A 24,351-nucleotide genomic window follows, 5' to 3' on the forward strand; every position below is an offset into this window, starting at 1 on the left:
CTGGAACAGATGCCACTGATGGCCAACTGCCCTCTTCACACCAAGTATGATGTGCTCACTTTGGGCTTTGGAATACTTTGGGTAGAAGATAAATCTAGGGACTGTAGGTGGAGCTCTCAATGACTGCTGCCTTTATGGAGACTGCCAAACCTCAACACTGGAGTCTCAGGAATCCTTGCCATCAACAGGGCTTAACAACCAAGAATCAGCAGGGCGCCGGTGGCTCAGCCTGTAATCCTAGCTACTCAGAAGGCTGAGATCTGAGGATCATGGTTCAAAGCCAGCCTGGGCAGGAAAAGCCATGAGACTCTTCAATAAACCACAGAAAACTGAAAGTGGTGTTGTAGCTCAAGTGGTAGAGTGCTTGCCTTGAGTGAAGAGGTCAAGGACAGCTCCCCGGCCCACAGTTCAAGCCCCACAAGTGACAAACCAAAAAACAATCAAGAATCAATGATGAGCATTAAGAAATAGCACTTGTTTTTAAGTCTTTTCAAAACAAGGCCTTATGGGGCTGGGAAGGTGGCTCAGTGGTAGAGTGCTTGCTTCCCATGCACGAGGCCCTGGGTTCGATTCCTCAGCACCACATAAGCAGAAAAAGCCAGAAGTGGTGCTGTGGCTCAAGTGGTAGGGCGCTAACCTTGAGCTGAAGAGCTGAGGGACAGTGCCCAGGCCCAGAGTTCAGGCCCCACGACCAGCAAAAAAAACCCAAGGCCTTAGAACTCCCAGACTCAAGTATACCCAGAGCTTGGTCGAATGGTACAAATCTTGTACATATGCTTAGGTTCTTCATTCACAACATTAAACCCCATACAGAAGATACAACAAAGTCAGGACGACTCCTTCCTCTGGGCTATGTGTTGATTGGAGATAGCCGCCAATGTGGAAAAGGATGGAACTCCTCCTCGGGACTGGGCTGCCATCTTTCCCCTTACTTTCCAACTTCTGTAGGTAGGAAACAATCTCTGAAGATGTAACAGTTCAATTCCACCACAAGTTGGCATCTAGCATAATAGCAAGAAAAAGCAATTTTAGTGAGGTGCCAGTGGCTCACACCTGCAATCCTAGCTTCTGAGGAGGTTAAGACAGGCTGTTTGAAGCCAGCCTGTACAGGAAAGTCCGTGAGACTCATCTCCAATGACCTATTCAGAAAATGCTGGAAGTGGTGCTGTGGCTCAAGTGGTAGAGCACTAACCTTGAGCTTCAAGAAGCTCAGGGGCAATACCCAGGCCCAGAGTTCAAGGACCAGAAAAAAACCACAAAAACATTTCATAAAATCAAAATTCTTAGCCAAGTGCTGAGGCACACACCTGTAATCAATCCTAGCTACTCAGGAGGCTGAGATCTGAGGTCACACAAACCTGGAAATGGAGCTGTGGCTCAAGTGGTAAAGTTAGCCTTAAATGAAAGAGCCCAGGGACAGTGCCCAGGCCTGGAGCTGAAGCCCCCAAACTGGCACAAAAATAAAAACTGCTCAACAAAAATGACTCCAATTCTTTCAGAAACTCCATTTCTAGCTAAATTTTCTAGCCTCTAACTCAAGATATTCACAGCTCCAAATCTGAATTAAGCTGTCCCTTACAAGGTTTCTATTTATTTGACTTGTAAATACTGACCTCCTCTTTCTTCCCCAATTTTTTTAACTAGGCGATTGAACCACAACCCTGATATCCTTATCAAGTCATTAACCACTGACTGTAACCCAAACCTGCAAAAACACTTTGAAGTAACAAGGATGGCCCGTGGAAAGTCAGGCCATAAGCGTTTCCAGCCCCAGCTCACCCGAGTCTAGTTCAGCTGGCGGATGAGCTGATTGATGCTTTCACCCCGATAGCCAGGTGAGCCCATCTCCTTGAGGAAGCCCACTCTGTTTTTGGTAGCATGACGGGCAACAGAGAGTTGGAAAGGGCACAAAAACCTGGAGATCTGCTGGAAATACTTCCCTGGGAAGGCGATTTCATGAATGAGGTCTTCCAGGCAAATGACATCAAATTTCCCTAAGAGATAAGAGCACAGATTACAGATTCACTACTTGTCCAGGGTGTACTGAAACTGTGTGTACTCATATGCTAGAGTTAAGTTTGGCATGTTCTCGGAATCCCAAGAACACACCCTGGATTCCACATCATGGCAGCCTCAGACCCTTGCTTTCTGCCCACCCTGCAGCTGCAGGACTTACCCAGGTGCTCCTCAATCATGGTATTGTCTGTCAGAGGGATGATCTTATTCTGAACCTTTGCCTGTCCACGTTTCAGGATGAGTTCTCGCACAGACTTCAGATTTGGAAATCTATGAGGGGAAAGAAAGCACACTGAGCAGGGTGCTGGTGGCTCATGCCTGTAATTCTAGCTACTAAGAAAGCTGAGATATGAGGATTGCATTCAAAGCCAGCCTGGGCAGGAAACTCCCTGAGACTCTTATCATCAATAAACCACCAGAAAAAAAAAGTGGCACTGTGGCTCAAGTGGTAGAGTGCTTGCCTTGAGCTGAAGAGCTGAGGGACAAGCGCCCAGGCCCAGAGTTCAAGCCCCATGATGAACAAAAACAAAAAATAAACCCCACCACATTGCATTATGGCACTCATTCTCGCAGGCTGATGTGAAGAGGGGGAAAGGAGCGCCCCTCCCCACACCTGTATCCCCAACTAGGAAATAAACTGCAATCACATCCCAGTTGTATGCTTGGGAAGCTGTAAATGGGCAGGACAAAAAACTGAATGACAACTTACACTAGGCAGCAGGTTATTGATGGCTCAAGTACAGTAAGCATGAGCTAAGCAACCCTGAGGTCTGGACTTCAAACCTTGATGCCAAAACAAAACAACAAAAACACTCCCCACAAAGACAAAAACCTGACCTACAATCTACTTAAGAGCTAGGCATGCGCTGGGTGGCTCATGTCTGTGATCCTAGCTACTCAGGAGGCTGAGATCTATGGATCTAAGAATCTCAGTTCAAAGCCAGCCCAGGCAAGGATAGTCCACGAGACTCTCCAAGGTGCTGTGGCTCAAGTGGTAGAGCGTTGTCTTGAGCTGAAGAGCTCAAGGACAGCACCCAGGCCCAAAGTTCAAGCCCCATAACCAACAACAACAACAAAAACAAAAACAAAAAGAGTTAAGAAAGCTGGGCGCTGGTGGCTCACGCCTGTAACCCTAGCTACTCAGGAGGCTGAGATCTGAGGATCACGGTTCAAAGCCAGCCCGGGCAGTAACACCCGGGCAGGAACATCTGTGAGACTCTTATCTCCAATAAACCACTAGAAAACCGGAAGTGGCGCAGTAGCTCAAACCGTAGAGTGCTCGCCTTGAGCTGAAGAGCACAGGGACAGTGCCCAGACCCAGAGTTCAAGCCCCACAACTGACAAAAAAAAAAAAGTTAGGCGCTGGTGGCTCATGCATGAAATCCTAGCTACTCAGGAGGCTGAGATCTGAAGATCACGGCTAGAAGCCACCCTGGGCAAGAAAGTCTGTGAGACTCTTATCACAGAAAAAGCCAGAAGTGGTACTGTAGCTCAAGTGGTAGAGTACAAGCCCTAGCCCTGAGCAAAAGGAGCTTAGGGATAGTGCCCAGGTCCAGAGTTCAAGGGCTAGCACCAAAAGTTGGTCCTGTTGTTTAGAATCGGGTACTTCCTAGTTAGTTATGTGGCTCTGCTGGTATCACAGGTGTGTACCATATCAAGACTAGTTTATGGATTAAAATGGGGTCACACCAACAGAGGTTTTTTGTGGGCCTGGATTGGCCTCAAACGGCAATCCTTATGGTTTCTGCCTCCATACTAGCTAGGATTACACCAGTCACTGCAATGTGAAAACAACAAAACAGTACAAGGATTTCAACTCAGGATCTCATGCTTGCCAGGCAAGTTGTTCTACCCCTAAGCCATGCCTCCAACCACGTTTATTACAACGTGTCAGAGCTGGGATGATAGGTACAAACTACCAGGCCCAGCTTCTTCCTTTGAGAGGACGACTTGTGGCCTTTTTTGCCCTGGCTGGTTGGAATACCAATTGTCAATATCTCAGCCTGTCAAGCAATTGGTATGACAGGCATGTACCACGGAGCCTGACCCTTTTGCTGGGTTTTCATGTTTGACTAATATTTTTATACAAGCATATCCACCAACTCAACTTCTGACCCCCAAGTATCAACCTCTCAGCCATTGTACTTCACCTACAACTGATGCTCTGACCCTGTTCTGACTATCACCAACACTGTTCTTTCTCCCCTCTGCCCACCCCACATCCCTACGGTTAATTCCTGGAACTGGATTCAGCATAGTAGCCAACAAAGACACATGAGCTATGGAGGCCAATCCCCTGTGCACCCTCACACAATACAAGCTAATTCACATTAAAAATGTACTCACCCCCAGGTCACATAAGGTTCCACTATACGCAACATTTTTATGTTATCGGGAGTGACTTTGACAAAGACACCACTAAACAATTTCTTCAGACGAAGTATTGCAATGGTCCTCTTCACCAGTAAACTCACCCCGACAATTCTGAAATGAACAGCAACAGCAGTCAGTCTCCCAAGCACACAGAGAAGGACACATCTATCTTCAGTTTAGGGGAAAGAGTAAGCAGATAGTTTTTCTGTAATGATGTGCAAGGCTGGGGCACTGATCCTTGAACAGGTAGGATGAGGAGGAGATACAGTGACACACCTAGGCAAGCTGCAGGGGTGGTAAAGGGTCTTGAAGACTTTAAGCCAAAGAACATTTAGACTGCTTCCTGACCATCACTAAGACAGCCTACAGGAAAGATCTGGGTCTGTGACACCAGAAGCAGGAAACCCAATTAGAAACTAACAAAAGAGTCAAAGAAAGAGACTGAAGAACACACAGCTCATCAATATTTAAAATCATAGGCTTCACATTAAGAGGGACACTTATATGTAACGGTAGGGACAGGTAAGAAAAATAACACTACATGTAGAAATTTCTTTCCAACTCCATCAGCCTTTAGTTCCTAGAAAGATAATACAAGTCCCAATTTCAGGACTTTGTATCCATGCTTTAAAGTTTTTGCCAACACTGGTGAATTCAATCTGTGTCTTTCAAGACTCAATTCAAGTTCCTGCTTTAGAGAGGGTATCCTCAAACGCTGCCCACCCCATCCCGCCCTTTACCCTATGGCCCTTGTCTGCTGTGCTCAACCCTGATTTCCTAGTGCAAATTGCTGAGAAAGCAGGTTTAGGCCTGTCTCCTCACTTCCCTAGAAAGCTGAAGCAATAGTTGCCAGGCCTCAAGAATCTGCAAAGACAAGAGTATTCTACCTTTCGATGCGTATAACAAAGGCCAAGGTATGTTTATCAGGAACTTCCAAAGCACGAGGTTTCACATCCAGACGTCTGACACGCACCATGTCACGCTGCTGTCGCCAGGATTCATGGAGAAATGATTCCAGTCGCTTAAATCTAAATGCTTTTCCTTTCCTCTGTGGTAAAGAAGAGACCACCATTATCACTTTATGTTCACAGTTTACTTCTACAATTCCTGAGTGGCTAATGACAGTACCAATAACTCACTGCAAAGGGGAACAAATAAGCATAGTTTACCTTTGTCTTATAAAAGGGAAAATTAAAGCAAATTTAAAAAATGAACAACAAAAAGACTGAGCTGGCAGCTCATGCCTGTAATCCTAGCTACTCAGGAGGCTGAGACATATAAACATTCATCCAATTCAAATTCCTGGCTCCCAGGCATTACCTCCTTTTTTGCTAAAAGTGCTTGCTTGGCTTGTGTGGCTTTGAGTGCTTGATAAGCTTTCCTCTTTTTCAGGAGATTTTCTGGAACCAAAGGGATCCTTTTTCTTTCCCTGATAAAGAAAACTAAGGTCAGTAAACAGCATTTACCGTTCAGTGTAATTCCAAACTAATCCAGCATCTTGGACTTTGGGTAACACTGCTGTCTTCAAACTCTTCAGGATTGGCTGGGAGGTGGCCTAGTGGTAGAGTGCTTGCCTACCACGCATGAAGCCCTGGGTTCGATTCCTCAGTACCACATAAACAGAAAAAGCCAGAAGTGGCGCTGTGACTCAAGTGGTACAATGCTAGCCTTGCGCACAGAGAGGCTCAGGGACAGTGCCCAGGCCCTGAGTTCAAGCCCCAGGACTGGAAAAATTAAATTTACGAACGTCTTAGTCCCTGGGTTCGTGAAGGTGAACAGGGTTTTTGCTGCCTTGGCGTTTCAGACACCATAACCGAGCGAGTTGGGGAGACCGGAAACACACCGTACTATGAAGTCAGATTAGGGGAGCCCAACTCCCACTGTTCAGCCATTCTGCACTCCGTACCTCAACTTGCTTACTCGCTGCTTGGGAGTCAGTCCTCCAACTCGACATAACCCAGGCCTCTAAGCCGTTCCCTCAGTCCCCATCCCGTGTAATCGGAGCCTCTGCTCTTCCTACAATCGACATGTATCCTTCTTTCCTACCATCAAGGGACACACGGCATAGATGGCATCGGATACTCAACGCCCCAAACAAGAAATCAGAAAACACTCACCCTTCTTCCGCCATCTTTGACGTGCGGCGGCTGCTGAGCATGCGCACGACCAACAAGCAATGAAAACAGGACCTGCTCTATGGTTCCTCGACCATAGAGACGTCTGCTCTAGCTCGCGTTGGAGGACCCGAGTGGCCGCCGCCCACTTAGTAGGCAGCAAAGAGACCTTGCTAACCCGGATTCCTAAAAAAAAGGTGCAAAAGGCTTCCTCACCCCTCCCGAGCTCGTTAGAGCTTAGGTTTTTTAAAAAAAAACCAAGTCCTTTTCAGAGCTATAATTACAGAAAACTTGGCCGCCAGGGTGGCGAGCCGCAGCACGCTTCCCACCGTGCACCGCGGCTTCCGGCGTGTCTCCGACGCGTCACTTCCGGCCTGCGTTCCGCAAAGGGAGAATGGCGGCGCTGGTGTTGAGTGTCCGCCGCGCGGGAGGCGTGGGCCTGGCTGTGGCGCTCACGGATGGGTGGAGGCTGTGGGTGATGAGAGCGGGGGAGAAAGTAGCTAGCTTCCGTCCGCTGGGCCCGTCGGAGGGCCCTCGAGCCAGGGAGGACCGCGGCTCCGTTCCTCAGTTTCCTCACCCTTGGTGCGGGCTTAAAAATGGACCTTCCTGCTGAGCGCCCGGAGGGCCGAGTGAGACGGGAGAGAGTAGGCAGGCCCCCCGCAGGAATCTGTCCACCCTGGGATGCTTAGTCGTGACCAGAAATGCGTCCTCGACACTGGGGACTTGGCTCATGCCGCCTGCGTTCCTTCTGCACCTGTTACCCTGTGCCACTGGGGCGTCGGCATCCGAGGGTGAGGCGGCCACTCTGGACATCGACTCAGTGACAAGTACCCAGTCCATCCAGAACGATAAGGCTATGGACGGAGCTGCTGATGAGTAGGGACACCTGATGAATAGGTGTCCAAAGACAACACGGTCAGAGTCACAGACGTGTGTGATTTCAGGTGTGTGTATGTACTAGGGCTTCAACCCTGGGCCTAAGCGCGCGGTCCCGTCCGTTTTTTCTCCAGGCTAGCACTCTACCACTTAAACCACAGTTCTGCTCCTGACTGTTGGTTAATTGGAGAGCCTGCCCTGGCCGGCTTCGAACCGTGATCCCCAGTTCTCAGCCTCTTGAGCAGCTAGGATTACAGCGTGAGCCACAGGCACTTGGCTTCAGGCTCATTCTCTCAGCATCTTGGTAAAGAGGTAAAACAAGGTTCACCTGAATGTGAGACACCATCACATAGTCAACAGGGGACAAAAGCAAATGGATGATTTGTACCTTCTTGTGTCTACAAATTAAAAAAAATAAAGATTTTCAGTAGCTACAGTATTAAAGGGAAAAAGGATTTTCAGTGTTGTAATAATATTTCCTGTTGTTCTTTTGGGACTTCGGAAGTCAGGATTGAGGATATGATTTTCCACTACTACCAGCAGGTGGTGCTAGGAGAACATTTATTCGTGGTTTTTTTTTTTTTTGGGGGGGGGGTGTTCTGGTCGTGGGGCCTGAACTCTGGGCCTGGGCGCTGTCCCTCAGCTCTTCAGCTCAAGGCTAGCACTCTACCACTTGAGCCACAGAGCCACTTCCGGCTTTTTTCTTTTTGCTTATGTGGTGCTTAGGAATCGAACCCAAGGCCTCATGCATGCAAGGCAAGCGCTCTACCACTGAGCCACCTTCCCAGCCCCAAGAATACTTATTCTTAATGCAAAACTACCCAGTCAGACTAACCCAGAGAAAAAAGATGGGATGGGTTGGGAAGGTGGCTCAGTGGTAGAGCGCTTGCCTTGCATGCATGAGGCCCTGGATTTGATTCCTCAGCACCACAAAAGCAAAAAGAAAAAAGCCGGAAGTGGCGCTGTGGCTCAAGTGGTAGAGAACTAGCCTTGAGCTGAAGAGCTGAGGGACAGCGCCCAGGCCCAGAGTTCAGGCCCCACGACCAGACCCATTTAAAAAAAAAGAAAAGATGGGAAAGGCTGGCCTTTGGCCTTTGTGTGGCTCAACATCTGTAATCCTTAGCTACTCAGGAGGCTGAGATCTGAGAATTGGTGTTCGAAGCCAGCCTGGGCAGCAAAGTTCTTGAGACTTATCTCCAATTAATCACCAGAAAACTGGAAGTGGAGCTGTGGCTCTTCAGTGGTAGAGAGGGAAAAATCTCAGGGAAAGTGCCCAGGCCCTGCGTTCAAGCTTCAAGACCAACAAAAAAAAAAAAAAAAAAAGAAGAAGAAAGTAAAAAGACAAGTCCTTTCAGCCAAAAAAAGTTCACTAATTGAATTGTGTGTGTGTGTGTGTGTGTGTGTGTGTGTGTGTGTGTGTGTGTGTGTGTGTGTGTGTGTGTGTGTGTGTGTGTGTGTGTGTGTGTGTGTGTGTGTGTTCTCTTGCTAGCCTTGGGGCTGGAACTCAAGGGCTGGGCTCTGTCCCTGGACTTTTGTGCTCAGTGCTAGCTAGCACTCTACCCCTTGAACTACAGCTCTATTTCCAGCTTTTTGGTGATTAATTGAACTTTTCTGCCCAAGCTGGCTTTGAACTATGATCCTTAGATTTCAGCCTCCTGAGTAGCTAGGATTACTGGCATGAGGCACTGGCACCTAGCTTGAATTGGTGTTTACTGAACAATGACTATGCATACCCTGGGGAAAACAAGATTTGAATTTTATTCCAATAGGAGGTTACTGAATGAGAATATGCCATGTCTATTTACAGCCTTATAAAAGTTCCTGATTTTAGCCTTCCTCATAATCTGTTCTTCCCATTTCTCTTGTGAACTGGTATCTCTCCCTTATGTACATAGAATTTTGGAGGTGGTGAGAGACATCAGATCTAAATATTTGCCTTCCTAATATTTGTTAGAGGACTGTGCAAGATCTTTTCAGCTGTTCTTACCTTCCCAGGACGGGAAGGGGCCATGAGCCTTTTAAGTTTTTATTATTTTTGTTGTTGGTTGTGGGGCTTGAACTCTGGGTCAGAGTTTTTTTCCCTGAGCTCTTTTTGCCCAAGGCTAGCACTCTACCATTTTGAGTCGCAGCTCCACTTTCAATTTTCTGGTGGTTAACTGGAGATAAGAGCCTCATCGACTTTCCTGTCTGGACTGCTTTTGAACTGTGATCCTCAGATCTCAATCCTCCTAAGTAGCTAAGAATACAGACATGAGCCAACATGCCATGCCCCTCCCTCCCATTTCTTCTTTCCTTCCTTTTTTGCCAGTACTGGGGGTTGAACTCACGGCCTGGGCACTGTCCCTGAGCTAGCACCCTACCACTTGAGCCATAGCGCCACTTCTAGTTTTTTCTGTTTATGTATACTGTACTGAGGGCTTCATGAATGCTAGGCAAGCATCTACACTAAGCCACATTCCCAGCCAGTATCTGAGATTTAACCCAGGGCCTCACAAGTGAACTACAGAGTCATACCTTTGCCTGCAGATCTATCCACTTTATACTACAAAGGTATATGGAACTAGATCTCACCACATATTTAACGTAACTATGAAATTCCTTTATCTTCTTTCTTGAAGAAAGTATCATAGGTTTTTTTTTTCTTTTTCAGATATAACTCAGGAAACTATGTAGTGCCAGGGCACAGAAATACAGATTACAGCTCTCTAGCAACTAGCAGTCTAGAAAAATGTCAGCGCCATAATTTCTATAGACTGTGAGTTCCTAGAGAGGAGAAATCCTAGCTGAATTATCCCTATATCCTAAGGTCTAGCAGCCCTGCCATACTCAACTGTTTCTGACATAGTTGGTGGCTGATAAAATGAATTGTCCATCTTCAGCTGGATGCTCAAGGGCCTAAATGTCTCAGGGAGAAAACGTGAGGCTGAGGCAAAGCCAGACCCTGCCTGAGCCACCCTGCAGAGGTTTCTCTTTTCCTTTGCCTTTCCCTCCAACAGAGTTGTCAGTGTCAGTTCCCTGTGCCTTAAATACACAAGGCTGAGGGTTTTCGCTGCATCCATGAATGATGCCTGGTTTCTCCTCTGACCATGCCCCAGGGAAGGCAGAGATGGGCTTCACTCTCCGGGCTGCTCCCAGTGTGTTGCTGGACACAGGTTTATCATGAAGGCAGTGATGCAATCATCAGGATTTCTGACAGTCCTCTAAGAACTACTTCCCACTGATTAAACCATAAAGGAGTACAAGTGCAAATTCTAGGCCTCAAAGAGACATTTGCTCCCTGAAATACATCTCACTCTCTGGAAATTTCCCTAACAATCTGGGTGGACTCATACTTGGGAGAGCTGGAACTCAGAAGGGTGACCTGGGGCTGGTTTTACAGATCTGGGCCTGGAGGAGTTTCTCCAGTTGACTTGGCCAAATATGGGAACCAGTGGAGAAATACCCATTAGGTAAAATATCTTCTTCAGGGCTCGGAATGTGGCTTAGTGGTAGAGTGCTGGCCTTGCATGCTGGAAGCCCTGGGTTCGATTCCTCGGTATCATAAACAGAAAAAGCCGGAAGTGGTACAAGTGGTAGAGTGCTAGCCTTGAGCAAACGAAGCGCAGGGACAGTGCGCAGGTCTTGAGTTCAAGCCCCAGGACTAGCAAAAAGAACACACAAGAAAAATCTTGAATTGTCTCTTCACTTTCCCACATTGAGAAAACTTCTGCAGGGTGAGGCTCACTTGTGATACTCCCCAATCCCTTGTCCCCTTCCTTGGCTAAGGACCCATGTGACAGGAGTAGGGACAGAGAGGCCCGATAGGTACAAGATCACACTTCCTAACTGAGCAGCTTCGTTTAATTCGTCCTGTTTGGAACGCCCTGTCTCCCCACTGGCTCCTTTGGGACATGGTGAAGGTCTTCACACAGTTCCCCCTGACCGTTTTCCTTTTTCTTCTGGGGCAGATAGCCACTCCTGTTTGCAAAATCAAGACAATCACAGTTACACATTTTCCCAAATCTTTGGCTGTATTGCAATGGTTGTTTCATTTTGTAATCTCCAACTAAACATTTCCTAACCATGGATTAACAATATAGTTACTGACTGGTTTCTTTTTTCTTTTTTTTAACAGTATTTATCCAACATAACAAAATAAACTGCAATTTGTTATACTTTTTTTTTTTACAAAACATTTTATAAATATTTTTACAAAATGTATACAAAGCAATTTCAAGTGAGACATACTATACAAATGAAGGTATTTAAGCAAATAAAAGCCACCCCACACTGCCAGCGAGTGACGCGTCTTCTGTAGTCGTCAGTCTGTAAGGCCTCCCTAATCTAACAGAGTCTACTAAACTCTTCAGAGCTAAAATGTTTCTTTTTCGTAATTGCCAGTTTAAAGTTTGCTTTATCTTTAGGCAGTACGTAAGGACACAAAATCAAATGCGTAATAACAAATTCACACTTTTCCACAACAACAAACAGGAAATTTTTTTTTAAAGGAGAATGATTTTTTTTCTTTTTTGATACGAAGCACAAGTTATTCCTTAACTTTGACTAATGAACCCAAACACTGAACGTTGGCCGTGAGAGGCTGAGCGCCCCGCCCCCCGCCCCCCGCGCACCAGCCAGAGGGGCTCAACGGTCCAGCTATGACCCATGTGCGCAGAACCTAATCACAGGAGCAAAATACATTTCATAGTCTTCATTTGTCGTTATCTAGAATCTTTCCTCCATAAAAAGTAAACTTACATACAAGTACACAAAAATTTACAAGTGTTCATTTGGGTGATTTAGGCTCTCCATTAGCTGGATACGTTTTAGGGGTTTGAAAACCTGTATGATGACCTATAAAAAAGCTAGGATTGATTGGGGTGACGGGGCAGGGGAGGGAAGAGGTGACAATGTACATGAAGCTTGTCTCTTAAAAATTCTTGATTTGCAGTGATTAATATAATTCATTAGCAGCCTAGGAAGGCTTCCAGGGAGCGTTGTGAGAGGGGGAGTGTGAGGCAGAGGAGAGGAACCTATGAAATCTGGGGTTCAGGGCAGGCACTGATCAGGGCTGCCCAAACAAAGTTTCAACTGGCAATCCTAACTTATCCTTCTAATGTGTCGTAGTACAGGAAGAAGGGGAAATCTTCAACTTGGACATTGGCACAAATAAGGGGAAAAATGGTAGCCCTACAATGGCTCAGATTTTCCTATTTCCATAGGCCAGAGCTGGGAGGGAGAAGCAGAGCCTTCTGTAGACTGCCTGCTCACAGGGCTGCTTTGGGCAGTGAGACAGAGTGCCAGGAAGGCAACAGGTCTGTTGCCATGGGCTTTTATTTGTTGTTGTTGTTTGTTTTTGAGACAGGGTCTCACTATGTAGCCCAGGCTGGCCTTGAACTTGAAGTCTTCCTACCTCAGCATCAGAGCTGGAGAATGCTGGGATTGGGCTACCACACCTGGCTTAGTGCTGTTTTTGAAAAAATCAGAAGCCTTCCTTTCTATGGTAGGCCAACGTGGAAAGGAAATGCCCAACATGATGACACATGGGGTCACCCCCATTTGGGGGACATGTCCACAGGAGACCTGTGGGTGCAGAGGCACCCACAGTAATCAAGAGGACTGTGGGTCTCCATAGCTCAAACGCAGCACCTCTGGTGGCTTTCTCAGTGACCACCACTGTCGCTGGAAGTAGCAACAGAGAGGGGTGAGCGGGCAGGTGCACAAGGAAGGAGGATGGGGAAGCTCCCTGAACAGAAATAAATAAAGCAGTGAGTCGTGTTCACCAGATGAACACGAGGCAAATGCAAACCGTGGCGGGCCTTCCCTTCGGCTGTCATGGGTCTGGGGGCTCAGCGCTTTCCTTCAGTGTTGGGCTGGCTGGTTACCTTTGGTGTGTCTGTGTTTTGGTAATGAATGCTGCCAGGGGTGACTACTGCTGTCAGACAAGAAGAATGAACAAGGGCAAAGTCTCCTTCAAGTTGAAAATGAAAAAAGAAAACTGAAAACCTAGTTTTCCAACAAAAGTGCTTTTTGATGCTTGGCTACTGGAGAGTTTAAGCAAAACAGAGCCCAGCAACACGAGAGCCTGCGCGGCACGCTGACTCCACCCGACTAGAAAACGCACAACTCTTGTTTTTCTCAATAGTTAACATATATATGCTTTGACATATATACATAGGATAATCCTCATGGCTCTACCCCAGCCTCCCCAGTACACTCAACTTTTCCCTTTTCCCGTATTTACCCTGCTGAGATGATTTCAACTCACACGCTGAGCTGAGTTCCGAGCATTCCCTAGGTGAGATCGGCACAGGGAAACCCGAGAGCGTGAGCTTTGCTCCTGGACATGGGAAAAACACTGGGATGGCGGCGCAGGCGCCCTGCCTTGTGTGCTGCTGGCGTCTGAGACCAGCTGTGCGGTCCAGGCAGAGCAGCCAGCAACTAACCTCCCAGAGGGCCGCGTCGGGAGACATGGGCGGTCTTCCTGTAACAGCACCCCCCACCAAAAACACAAACCAAAAACGCCCACTAAACTTAAGAGCTGCAGTGAGATATTCTCTACAAAGTCGCTTCTATCAGTCCTGTTTGATTTTTGTTTTTTAATAAGTCTGTTCTTTTCAAATGACTTACTGATTGTCAAAATTTTACCCAAGGGCCAAGTGTATTGTGATCTCATTGAGTGACAGTGTTTTAAAAAAATGAAAAAAGAAAAAGAAAACAAATAAACAAGAACAACGAAAGACTGTAAGCACTTTGGTAACACTGGGAGGGTGAGGGGCCTATCAGACTGCACGAAGATCTCCCTGGAACCATGGCGGTATTGCTCTTAAACAAAGACCAGGACTGTGAGGTGGGGAAGTGAGGAACAGGGGGAGGAAGAGGAGGAAGGGGAAAAGGGAAGGAGAAGGAGGAAAAGGAGAAGAAGGAGGAACCTGTGCGGAGGTCTAGCAGGCTGGAGACAGGAGACCGTTTCCATTTGCTTTGCCGGGAGAGAATGGAGCGTGTCCGGGGCGGGTGTCGGGTGGGGAGGGACGGCTGCTATTAACACTCTAGGATACTATTTACAGCTGCTTCTAATATGGAGTCCGTTTCCACGACGCCTTCACTGTGGTCCGGGATGAACTTTTCCAGGCAGTTTTCCTGCGAGGCCATCGGAGAGAAGTTGGGGAAGTCTAACTCCATGGAGCCGCTCACCGTGGGGTCGCTCTGAGGCTGCCGCCCAGCCTTTTTGAGCTCCAAGATGTTCTTAAAAGTTGTTTCTAAACTCTTGGTGAGCTGGAGGTCGGCCTGGGGCTCCCCCGAGCCCCTCAGGATGTCGGTGCGCAGAACTTCATTCTTTGGCGAACTCCTCAGCGCCCTGTCCTGGAAGGAGCTGTTGCACGTCATCTCCAGGTGAGGGTCCACCAGGAGGCTGGACAGCTTGCCGTCAGTACCATGATCGGGTCTGGACGAGGTTTTGTGGGGCCCCTCGGCACCCGGAGAGCCCTCACCCGCCCTCACGGGGTCTCTCCGGCTGCCCCTGTCCTCGTTCGCACTCCGGTACTGAACTGGGCCCGCTTTGTCACGGGTCGGCACTCGGCATTCTGTGTTTTTAGAAACGCTCCCCTCTGCGGAGACCACCATGTGGTTAGGCACTGCATGAGATTGGTCATGATTCAGTGGTTCGGCCACGCCTGGTTTGGCTCGGTCTCTGCTTTGGGCCTTAGCCCCCTGATGTAAAGAGCTGGTCACTTTCCCACCAGGCTGGTCACTGCGGCCACACTGGGTCTCATGAGCAGCTTTATCAGGCTTTAGGGAACAACAGAAGTCGGCCTGGAAGCCCTCTGCAGATGGGAGCGGAAAGAACATTAATGAGTAAATCAGAGCTGGCTGTAGCGGCTCACACTATAATAAACTGTAAACTAGCTACTCGGGAGAGGTACAGTTGGAAGCCAGCCCAAGCAAGAAGATCGTCAGACCCATTCTCAACAGAAAACGCTGGGTGTGGTGGACTGTGCCTGTCAATTACAGTGGAGGCATAAACAGGATGGAGGACCATGCTAGCCTGGAAAGCTTGAAACAGTATCTCAAAAGTAACAAAAATCACTGGATGCTGGTGGCTCCTACCTGGCATCCTAGCTACTCAGGAGGCTGAGATCTGAGGATCATGGTTCAAAGCCAGCCCAGGCAGGAACATCTGTGAGACTCCTATCTCCACTTAACCACCAGAAAACTGGAAATGGTGCTGTGGTTCAAATGGTAGAGTGCGTGCCTTGCGCTGAAGAGCTGAGACACAGTGCCCAGGCCCAGAGTTCAAGCCCCATGGTTGACACACATACACACACACACACAAAAAGCAAAAAGGGCTTGAGAAGGTATAGTTCAACTGGTAGAGCATTTGCTTAGCAAGTGTGAGGTTCTGGGCTCAAACCCAGGTACTGCCAAAAAAATCTTTTATAGATAGTATCAAAATTTAAGCTGTAGTCCTTAACGGGTGCTGTGGTCACACCTGTGATCCTAGTTACTCAGGAGGCTGAAGATCTGAAGATCATGGTTTGAAGCCAGCCCAGGAAGAAAGGTCTATGAGACTCTGTTATTCCCCAAAAGCCAGAAGTGGCTCTGTGGCTTAAGTGGTAGAGTGTTACCCTTGAGCAAAAACAAAACAAAAATAAAATAAAACAAACTCAGGGCCAGTGCTCAGCTCTGAGTTCAAGCTCCAGGACTGGCACCAAAAAAAAAAAAAAAAAAAAAGAACTGTAGTCTTTATTATCCAGAGGGCTGGGGCAGGAATGATCAATTCAGTGCATGGATTTGTGACCAGCCTGAGAAACACGGGAGACTTCATCTCAAAAGAAACAAAACAAAAATTTGGAGGCTCACGCAAAAATATCGAAGAATTTTAAAAGTAAAGAGGAGTGTACTCATGATCTTCCCGCCTCCGGCTTCTGAACACTGGGATTACAGGTGAACACCACTACGGAGTAATCCAAGACTCTTTGTGTGGATGGCACTGGGGGCTTGAATTCCCTCTCCTTTAGCTTGGTGCTATTCCACTTGAGACTTCACTTCCAGCTTTTGGCTGATTAATATGAGTTAAAGAATCTCATTGATTTTGTCTGCCCACAAAGGCTTCACACCTTGATCCTCGGATCCCAGCCTCCTGGGTAGTTAGGATTACAGGATAGGATCACAGCCACTTCATTGATTCAAGGGTTTGGTTTTGTTTTTACCAGTCCTGGGCCTTAAACTCAGGGCCTGGGTGCCATCTCTGAGCTTCTTTGGGCTCAAGGCTAGAGCTCTATCACTTGAGCCATAGCACCACTTCTGGCTTTTTCTGAGTAGTTTACTGTAGATAAGAGTCTCAGGGACTTTTCTGCCCAGACTGGCTTCCAATCATGAACCTCAGATCTCAGCCTCCTGAGTAACTAGGATTACAGGTGTGAGCCACTGGGTTCTGGTCAGAAGTCATTTTAAAAGGTAGAGCATGCAACAAATTTAAAATGCATTTAGCTGACTGGAAACTGATAGGATTAGAGGATTGTACTTCAATGGACCAGCACAATTCAAGGATTATAGTTGGGGCTGTTTCACTCCTAATGGTGAACTGAAGATAGCAAGACATTCATTCATTCATTCATTTTTTATAAGGACCTTCAATAACATGTTGAGGTTTAATTACTGTTGAGAAGCCTTTTCAAGTTAGTTCTCCATGACCAGAGAAAGACTGAAAAGTTGAAGCTTACAAAAAAATGTCCTGTAACTGAATGTCAGATTCCACTTTGGACTTTGGATTAGAGATGTTCAAGTAGTCACACACTGCTCTCAACTCTAGGGTTTTGTTTCTTTGTGGTGCCAGTCCTGGGGCTTGAACTCAGGGCTTAGATGCTGAGCTTCTTTTTGCTCAAGGCTAGTGTTCTACCACTTGAACCACAGCTCAACTTCTGCCTTTTCTGGGGAGTAGTGTATTGGAGAGAAGTCTCAGGGACTTTTCTCTTTGGCTGGCTTCAAATGCCGATCCTCAGATCTCAGCCTCCTGAGCACGTAGAATTACAGGCATAAGCCACATGCACCTGGCTCTATCTAGGTTTTTTATTTTCTTCCCAGAATTCATGTTCTACCTTTTGTTCTCACCCAAGGGTCAGTTCATACATATGTCCCACAGCCCTCCCCGCCACCCCTCCCAGCCGCAGAACTTTGAATGTTGACAGGATCCCTCTGCTACTACACACTGCCATTTCCTACCAGGGTCTACAAGTGCCAGACGCCTGTCCCGGGACAGGGATGCTCTCTCCTCCTGGGTGAACATCCTATCGATCATCACCATCTCCGCAGAGGGAGTGATCCGCTGCAAAGGAGAGAAGCAAGTCATTTCCCATGCCTTGCATCACGCGCAAGCAATCAGGAGAATTTGGTATCTAGGTTCTGGTCAGGTCCCATCTAGTCCTATTAGATGCAGTTTAATTTTTACAACATGTTATTAAGTAGTTGTACAAAGGGGTTACAATTCCATAAGTTAGGTTATCAGTACAATGCTTCTTGGCCAACAGATTTTTTTAAAAAGAAATTTACATATTGGTACAAATCCAAAAGATACTGCAGGGCAGTAAAAAGCTTTCCTGTCTCATGTCCCAGCACACACACTGTCACCTGCGCCTCCTTCCTGGAGCTGGCCTCATCCATACTGGTGGCCTACTTAAAATCCTAGCTACCGAGGAGGGTGAAATTCAATGATTGAGGCTCAAGGCCCGTCCTGGCAGACAAATTCTCAACTATCTCCAATTTACCTGCAAAATGCTAGAACCAGAGGCATGGCTGAAGTGGTAGAGCACCAGCTGTGAGCAAGAAAACTGAGCAAGAATGTGAGGCCCTGAGTTCAAGCCACAGTACTGGCACACATGCAATAAAATACAATAAAACACAGTCCTCTCCCAGAGATGTTTTAGGAACACTGCACATAAACCATAGAGGTATTTATTTATTTTTTAGCATACCTTTCTTGTCCTCCTTTACTTAATATATTTTAGAAATCTTTTCACTAGGATGACCTTTTACTTTATATTCAGCTATGTTTCCATTGAAGTTTCTCTTTTAGTAAATATTAAATTTCAAGTCTTACATTTCTGGGTTTTATTTAGCATGCAGGTTCATGACAGATAAAAGCTTACTTGAGGGCTGGGAAGGTGGCTCAGTGGTAGAGCACATGCCTTGCATGCCAGAGGCCCTGGGTTCGATTCCCCAGCACCACATAAGCAAAAAGAAAAAGCCGGAAGTGGTGCTGTGGCTCAAGTGGTAGAGCGCTAACCTTGAGCTGAAGAGCTGAGGGACAGCGCCCAGGCCCAGAGTTCAGGCCCCATGACCGGACCCAAAAAAAAAAAAAAAAAAAGCTTACTTGACAAAATCAGTATTCCTGCTTACAAACGGCAGAGCTGGCCATTTGTGATTGTCTCAATGTCGTTTCAGAAGAGTTTGTCGTGTGTGTGTGTGTGTGTGTGTGTGTGTGTGTGTGTGTGTGTGTGTGTGTAACATATATGTACAATCTCTCTTTTGTGTGTGGATGCCTTTGCTGGGGCTCTCACTTGGCTTTTTTGCTCAGTACTGGTGTTCTATAATTTGTGCCACAGCTATACTTCTGGCTTTTTGTGGGTTAACTGGAGTTAAGAGTCTCATGTACTTTTTTGCCTGAGCTGGTTTTGAACCTTGGACTCACTAACTTTGCCTGGGCTGACCTTAAACTTACTGTCCTGTTGAGCGACATGCCAGCACACTCAGCCTTTAAGAAGAAAAAAAATTTTGTTTTGGCCAGTGCTAAGGCTTGAACTCAAGGCCTGTGCTTCGTCCCGAGCCTCTATGTATTCAAGACGAGCGCTCTACCTCTTGTGCCACAGCGCCACTTCTGGCTCTTTCTGAGTTTATTGGAGATAAGAGTCTCATAGACTTCCCTGCCCAGGCTGGCTTTCAACTACGATCCTCAGATCTCAGCCTTCTTAGGAGCTAGGATGACAGGTGTGAGCCATGAGTGCCTAGTGTCATTATTTTTAATTTTTAACTGATACCTAAAAATATACAAAAATCTATCTCTCTATATCTGTATTAATGCCGTACCTATGATGTTTCAGTATGTACATATCCTGTGCCATCAGTTTAAGCACATCTACTTCTTCAAGCACCTCTGTTCTTTTTTTTTTTTTGGGGGGGGGGTCTGGTCATGGGGGCTTGGGCGCTGTCCCTCAGCTCTTCAGCTCAAGGCTAGTGCGCTACCACTTGAGTGATAGCACCACTTCCGGCTTTTTTTTTTCTGCTTATGTGGTGCTGAGGAATCAAACCCAGGGCCTCATGCATGCAAGGCAAGCGCTCTGCCACTGAGCCAACTTCCCAGCCCCACCACCTCTGTTCTTGAGAGCATTTATTCCAAGACCTTCCATGTTCATGAGATATGACGTATAACTAGTACCTACCCTCATCTCACAGTGCAACAGCAGTTGCACTACAACTACAACTGCTGGCTCATATTCAGCAGCAACTTAGCACACACTGATCAACCTTCCTCGACTTCTCCCTCCCTTCTGTTTGTCCTAGCCTGGGAATACCCAGGATCTCTACCACTCAAGGGACGGCTCAACTTCTGGGGCACAGGATCAACTGTTTCAGATTTCACATAGGAATGACACCACGCTGTGCTATCTCTCTACAGCTGGCTCATTTCACTTAACCATTCCTTATTTGTTAAACAAGAAAACAGTATTGATTGTGACCAACTGATGGAAGTTCAGCAAATGTTAGCTGTGGTCATTAGCAGGAAGAAGATCTAAGTGTACATTTTGCTATAATGTTAAATATTTGTGCTTCTTAAACTAGATGGCTCCAAATACAATTCCTTGAGCATCTTCTCTCTGGCCAGGTAGCTCTGGGCATGCAGATGCAAAGGCAAATAGATTTGGGATCTCAACTTTACCATGGCATCTTCTAGAAGCAGGCATCTGTATTTGTTCAGCATAGCTTGGGTCCTTTTTAGGAGCTGAGTGGCAACTGTTTCAAATTCATTGTCCACTTTAAAAAGAGAGGAAGAAAAAAGTCAGTATATAAATCATCCAATCATCTTTTTTTGCTGTTGTTTGGTGCCAGTAGTAGGGCTTAATCTCAGGGTATTGTGCCCCTCCTCAGCTTTTTCACTCAGGGTTCTACAACCTGAACTCTACAGCCATTTCCAGCTTTTCTGATGGTTAATTGGAATTAAGACTGTCATAGAAGGGCCGGGAAGGTGGCCCAGTGGTAGAGTACTTGCCTTGCATGCATGAGGCCCTGGGTTCAATTCCTTAGCACCACATAAGCAAGAAGAAAAAAGCCAGAAGTGGCGCTGTGGCTCAAGTGGTAGAGCGCTAGCCTTTCTGCCTGAGCTAGCTTTGAACCACGATCTTCAGTAATTAACTATGGTTACTGGCATGAGCCAACAGTGCTTGGCTATACTTCAACAACATACAACAACATGCTTTTTTTTTGTTGTTGTTGGTTTTGGGGCTTAAGCTAAGGACCTGGATGCTGTCCCTAAGCTCTTTTTGCTCAAGGCTAGTGCTCTACCACTTTGAGCCATAGTGCCACTTCCAGTTTTTGAGTGGTTAATTGGAGACAGAGTCTTATGGGGACTTTTCTACCCATGCTGGCTTTGAACCACAATCCTCAGATTTCAGCCTCCTGAGTATTACAGGCATGAGCCACTGGTGCCTGGCTAATGACATGCTTTTGAATATCACTAAGTGGTCAAGGACAGATATCAATGACTAGAGGACCGCAGACTTCACTTCTTTCCAACAGCATGAAAAGCTGGAAAAGTTCAACCAATGAAGTCTAATGATCTGGGCTAGATAGACCAGTTTCACGCAAAGACTCAACCGCCTGGACAGACATGTCGGCTGCCATGGTCTGTGGCTCTGTCGTTTGTCTCTAGGTTCCAAGACTTCACATTTCCTGATTTACCCTTCTTAGCACCTTCCCACCTGAGTTAAATGCTGGATCTTGTCCCCATTCCCTGAACCGCTAAGGGTGGCCCACAAGGGCCTGAGAGACGCCCTTGTACTCAGATCCGGGAAGAACAGTGTGGTGGTGGTGGCTGAGGAAGGGACAAGTAGGTTAGGGTGCTGATGGCATCTGGGCTTGGCAGGAGAGGCAGCAGGATGGGCAGAGTTCTAGATTGGGAAAAAGACTTTGATGATCCCTAACTTTTATGTCAGGTTCTTGAAATTTGGCCAACCCCTAGATCACCTGGGTGATGCTTTTGGAGCTAGGGGTACTACTTAATTATTAGCACTGAACAGCTAGAGACACTGCCTAAGCTCAAATGCATCTGGGTCCAGCCATGTCATTGGCAGCGGCAGACCAGACGATGCTTTTGTCCACTCTTTACCGAGGTCCCGAGGTATCAAGGCAGGTGAGGATTCCTCATGGAACAATGAGAAGAGCAAGGCACAAGAGCGTCGACGTCAATGGGGGGTGGAGGGGGAGGGATGGGAAGGGGAAACAAAGGAGGAGGCAACAATGCTTGATAAGAAATGTCCTCATTACCTTGTTCATGAAATTGTAACCCCTCTGTACAGTATTTTCACAAGCTAGGCCTGAGAGGAAAACTTTACGTCTACCAGCTGGGGGTGACCCTGCTTTTCCTTTTCCGTGGCAGCCTGGGGGCACCTGATTACCTTTCTTCAAGTCTTCCTCAGTGGGCGTGGAGCCCTGGCACACGTGGTAGGAGAGCAGTCTCTGCACCGCGTCGCTCAGTGATCGGAACTGGCTTTTGTCAGGTGTCACCGCCTGGGCTTGGTCCCTCTGAAGCTGCTGCAGGATGCTTCAAAGGAGAAGTGGCCAGGGTCAATGGAGAGTCGTATTAGGAAATCAGATCTCATCATGCTGCTTACTAGCATGCAAAGGAAATAAGGGCTACAGGAATGTCATTTTCGTAGCAGTCTTGTTTGTTCACGTTACATTTTATTATCATTATGACCCTGACTCTGAGAGCGCCGGGTTTCCGACCATTTGTGGGTGGCCGCACGGGCTGACCACTGGACGGCAAGTGCACGCTAACACTGCTTGCTAAACACAGGAGCTTGGCGAGCCATGCCTCTCAGAGACCCTCTGTCTCTCAAAGAAAGACAAAGAACTCTTAAGAACAAAAGAGTAAACGGCAGGCTCAACCTACTGCTGATATATAGGTTCTACAGAAAACAAACTGTAGGAAAAGATTTTCAAAGGGCTTTTTTGTTGGTGCGAGTCTTGGGACTTAAACTTAGGGCTGAGCACTGTCCCTGGGCTTTTGTGTTCAAGTTTGGTGCTCTAACACTTGAGCTACAGCTCCTCTGGCTTTCTGGTAGTTAAACAGAGGTAAGACTCTCATGGATTTTCCTGCTGCAGCTTTGAACTGCAATCCTCAGATCTCAGCCTGAGTAGCTAGGATTACAGGCGTGAGCCACCAGCGCCCGGCTCAAAGTACATTTTTAAAAGGTGAGTAAATTCACTATTCTAACGTTGCTTCTGTAGAATGCTTATTAAAGGTTGGGGACCTACAGCAAAAATAAAAATTGACACTGCCGAAGGTAACTCACAAAGCGCCTTTCGTTAGTTGTTTTGCAGCCGGCCTCTTTTGTCCTCCTGAATGACTGTCCACCTAGAAACAAAGCATACCTCCTGTTAGTCCTTTCAGCAGAAAAGTGGCAGAACACTGTTCCAAGTAAAACCCACCACATCTTGCCAGGTGCCTGCAATCCTAGCTACTCAGGAGGCTGAGATCTGAGGAAGATGGTTCAAAGCCAGCCCAAGCAAGAAAAATCCGTGAGATTCTTATCTCCAATTAACCACCAGAAAACCTGAAGTGTTTGAGCTGTGATTCAAGTGGTATAGAGCACTAGCCTTGAGCTGAAGAGCTCAGAGACAGCACCCAGGCCCAGTGTACAAGCCCCATGACCAACAAAAAAAAAGAAAAAAAAAAGAAGAAAAAAACCTCGTTTCCATTTCCTGGAGTTCATTTGGATGAATATTCTATGATCAGATGCAGTGAGGGTATTTCTTGTGTATATATACATGTGTATCTACATACACATACACCACTATGTGTGTTTATGTATACATGAGTGTATGTGTATATATGTGTATGTGTTAATTCGTTCGGCACTGGGGATTGACTCCAGGTCCTTGCATGTAGCGGGCAAGCACTGTACACTGAGCTCCCTGCCACCTGTAGCTCCTGCTTGTATGTAATTAATCCACAAGGCTGGACAGCAGGAGCAGAGCAGCTGACAGGACCACACGTCTGCTAGCTATCTAACGAAGGACAGGCTATGCAAATTGCTTTCTACCTGCACAGCTGACTGGCCAGGAGATGATCCAACTGCTTTTTCCTGCTGTGCCTGGGAGCTCCCTAAGGATACTGGCAGAACTTTGCTTGCAGAATCCTGCCCTGTGAGAACAGAAGACAGTGTTCAATGGAATGGAAAATCAAGTCCCCTACAGCCACATGTCTGAAAATGACGGAATATTTTGAGAGGGATTTTTTTTTTCTTTTGGCAGTACTGGGAGGGTTTGAACTCAGGATCTCACGCTTGTTAGGCAGATGCTTTACTTTGTAAGCCATGCCACCAGCCCTTGAAAGGGATTTCTTTCTCGTGGAGGCTTGCTGTGAGGAAGGCAGCAGAAGAGGACATTTCTTTACAAGCTCCAGGGGCAGAGGGAAGGGTCTACTTAGACAATAAGTAATCAGGAAGTGGCGCTGTGGCTCAACTAGTAGAGCCCTTGCCTTGAGCCGAAGAGCTAGGGTCAGCGCCCAGGCCCAGAGTTCAAGACCCACAATTGACAAAAGCAAAAAGCAAAAACAAAGAAGGGGCTGGGAATGTGACCTAGTGGTAGAGTGCTTGCCTAGCATGCATGAAGCCCTGGGTTTGATTCCTCAGTACCACATATACAGAAAGAGCCAGAAGTGGTACTGAGGCTCAAATGGTAGAGTGCTAGCCTTGAGCAAAAGAGCTCAGGGACAGTG

The 24,351-nt window shown here is 47.0% G+C and overlaps 2 protein-coding genes across 5 annotated transcripts in view; both read right to left on the minus strand.

Moving 5' to 3' along the window:
• Positions 1-454: 454 nt before the first annotated feature.
• On the minus strand, positions 455-6,821 carry Rpl7l1 (ribosomal protein L7 like 1). Its single transcript, XM_070023723.1, has 7 exons — positions 6,507-6,821; positions 5,710-5,818; positions 5,277-5,437; positions 4,363-4,500; positions 2,177-2,286; positions 1,780-1,994; positions 455-1,001 (listed from the first exon to the last, which is right to left on the minus strand). Exons 1-6 carry the CDS (start codon positions 6,545-6,547, stop codon positions 1,786-1,788), a joined length of 768 nt encoding a protein of 255 aa, XP_069879824.1. The 5' UTR covers positions 6,548-6,821; the 3' UTR covers positions 455-1,001; positions 1,780-1,785.
• Positions 6,822-11,370: 4,549 nt separating this feature from the next.
• Bicral (BICRA like chromatin remodeling complex associated protein) overlaps positions 11,371-24,351 on the minus strand; it is a 61,877-nt gene continuing 48,896 nt past the window's right edge. For all 4 annotated transcript variants that reach the window (XM_070023725.1, XM_070023724.1, XM_070023726.1 and 1 more), the window contains exons 7-12: positions 23,675-23,775; positions 22,925-22,986; positions 22,025-22,170; positions 20,290-20,384; positions 17,580-17,682; positions 11,371-15,181 (exon numbers count right to left, since the gene is read on the minus strand). In XM_070023725.1, the coding sequence (XP_069879826.1) occupies positions 14,400-15,181; positions 17,580-17,682; positions 20,290-20,384; positions 22,025-22,170; positions 22,925-22,986; positions 23,675-23,775 (1,289 nt within the window). In that variant the 3' untranslated portion in view covers positions 11,371-14,399. The remainder of the gene's footprint in view (positions 15,182-17,579; positions 17,683-20,289; positions 20,385-22,024; positions 22,171-22,924; positions 22,987-23,674; positions 23,776-24,351) is intronic.

Source organism: Dipodomys merriami, unplaced genomic scaffold (assembly GCF_024711535.1).
Source record: "Dipodomys merriami isolate MVZ:Mamm:240054 unplaced genomic scaffold, mDipMer1.0.p SCAF_16, whole genome shotgun sequence".
NCBI classification, from domain to species: Eukaryota; Metazoa; Chordata; class Mammalia; order Rodentia; family Heteromyidae; genus Dipodomys; species Dipodomys merriami.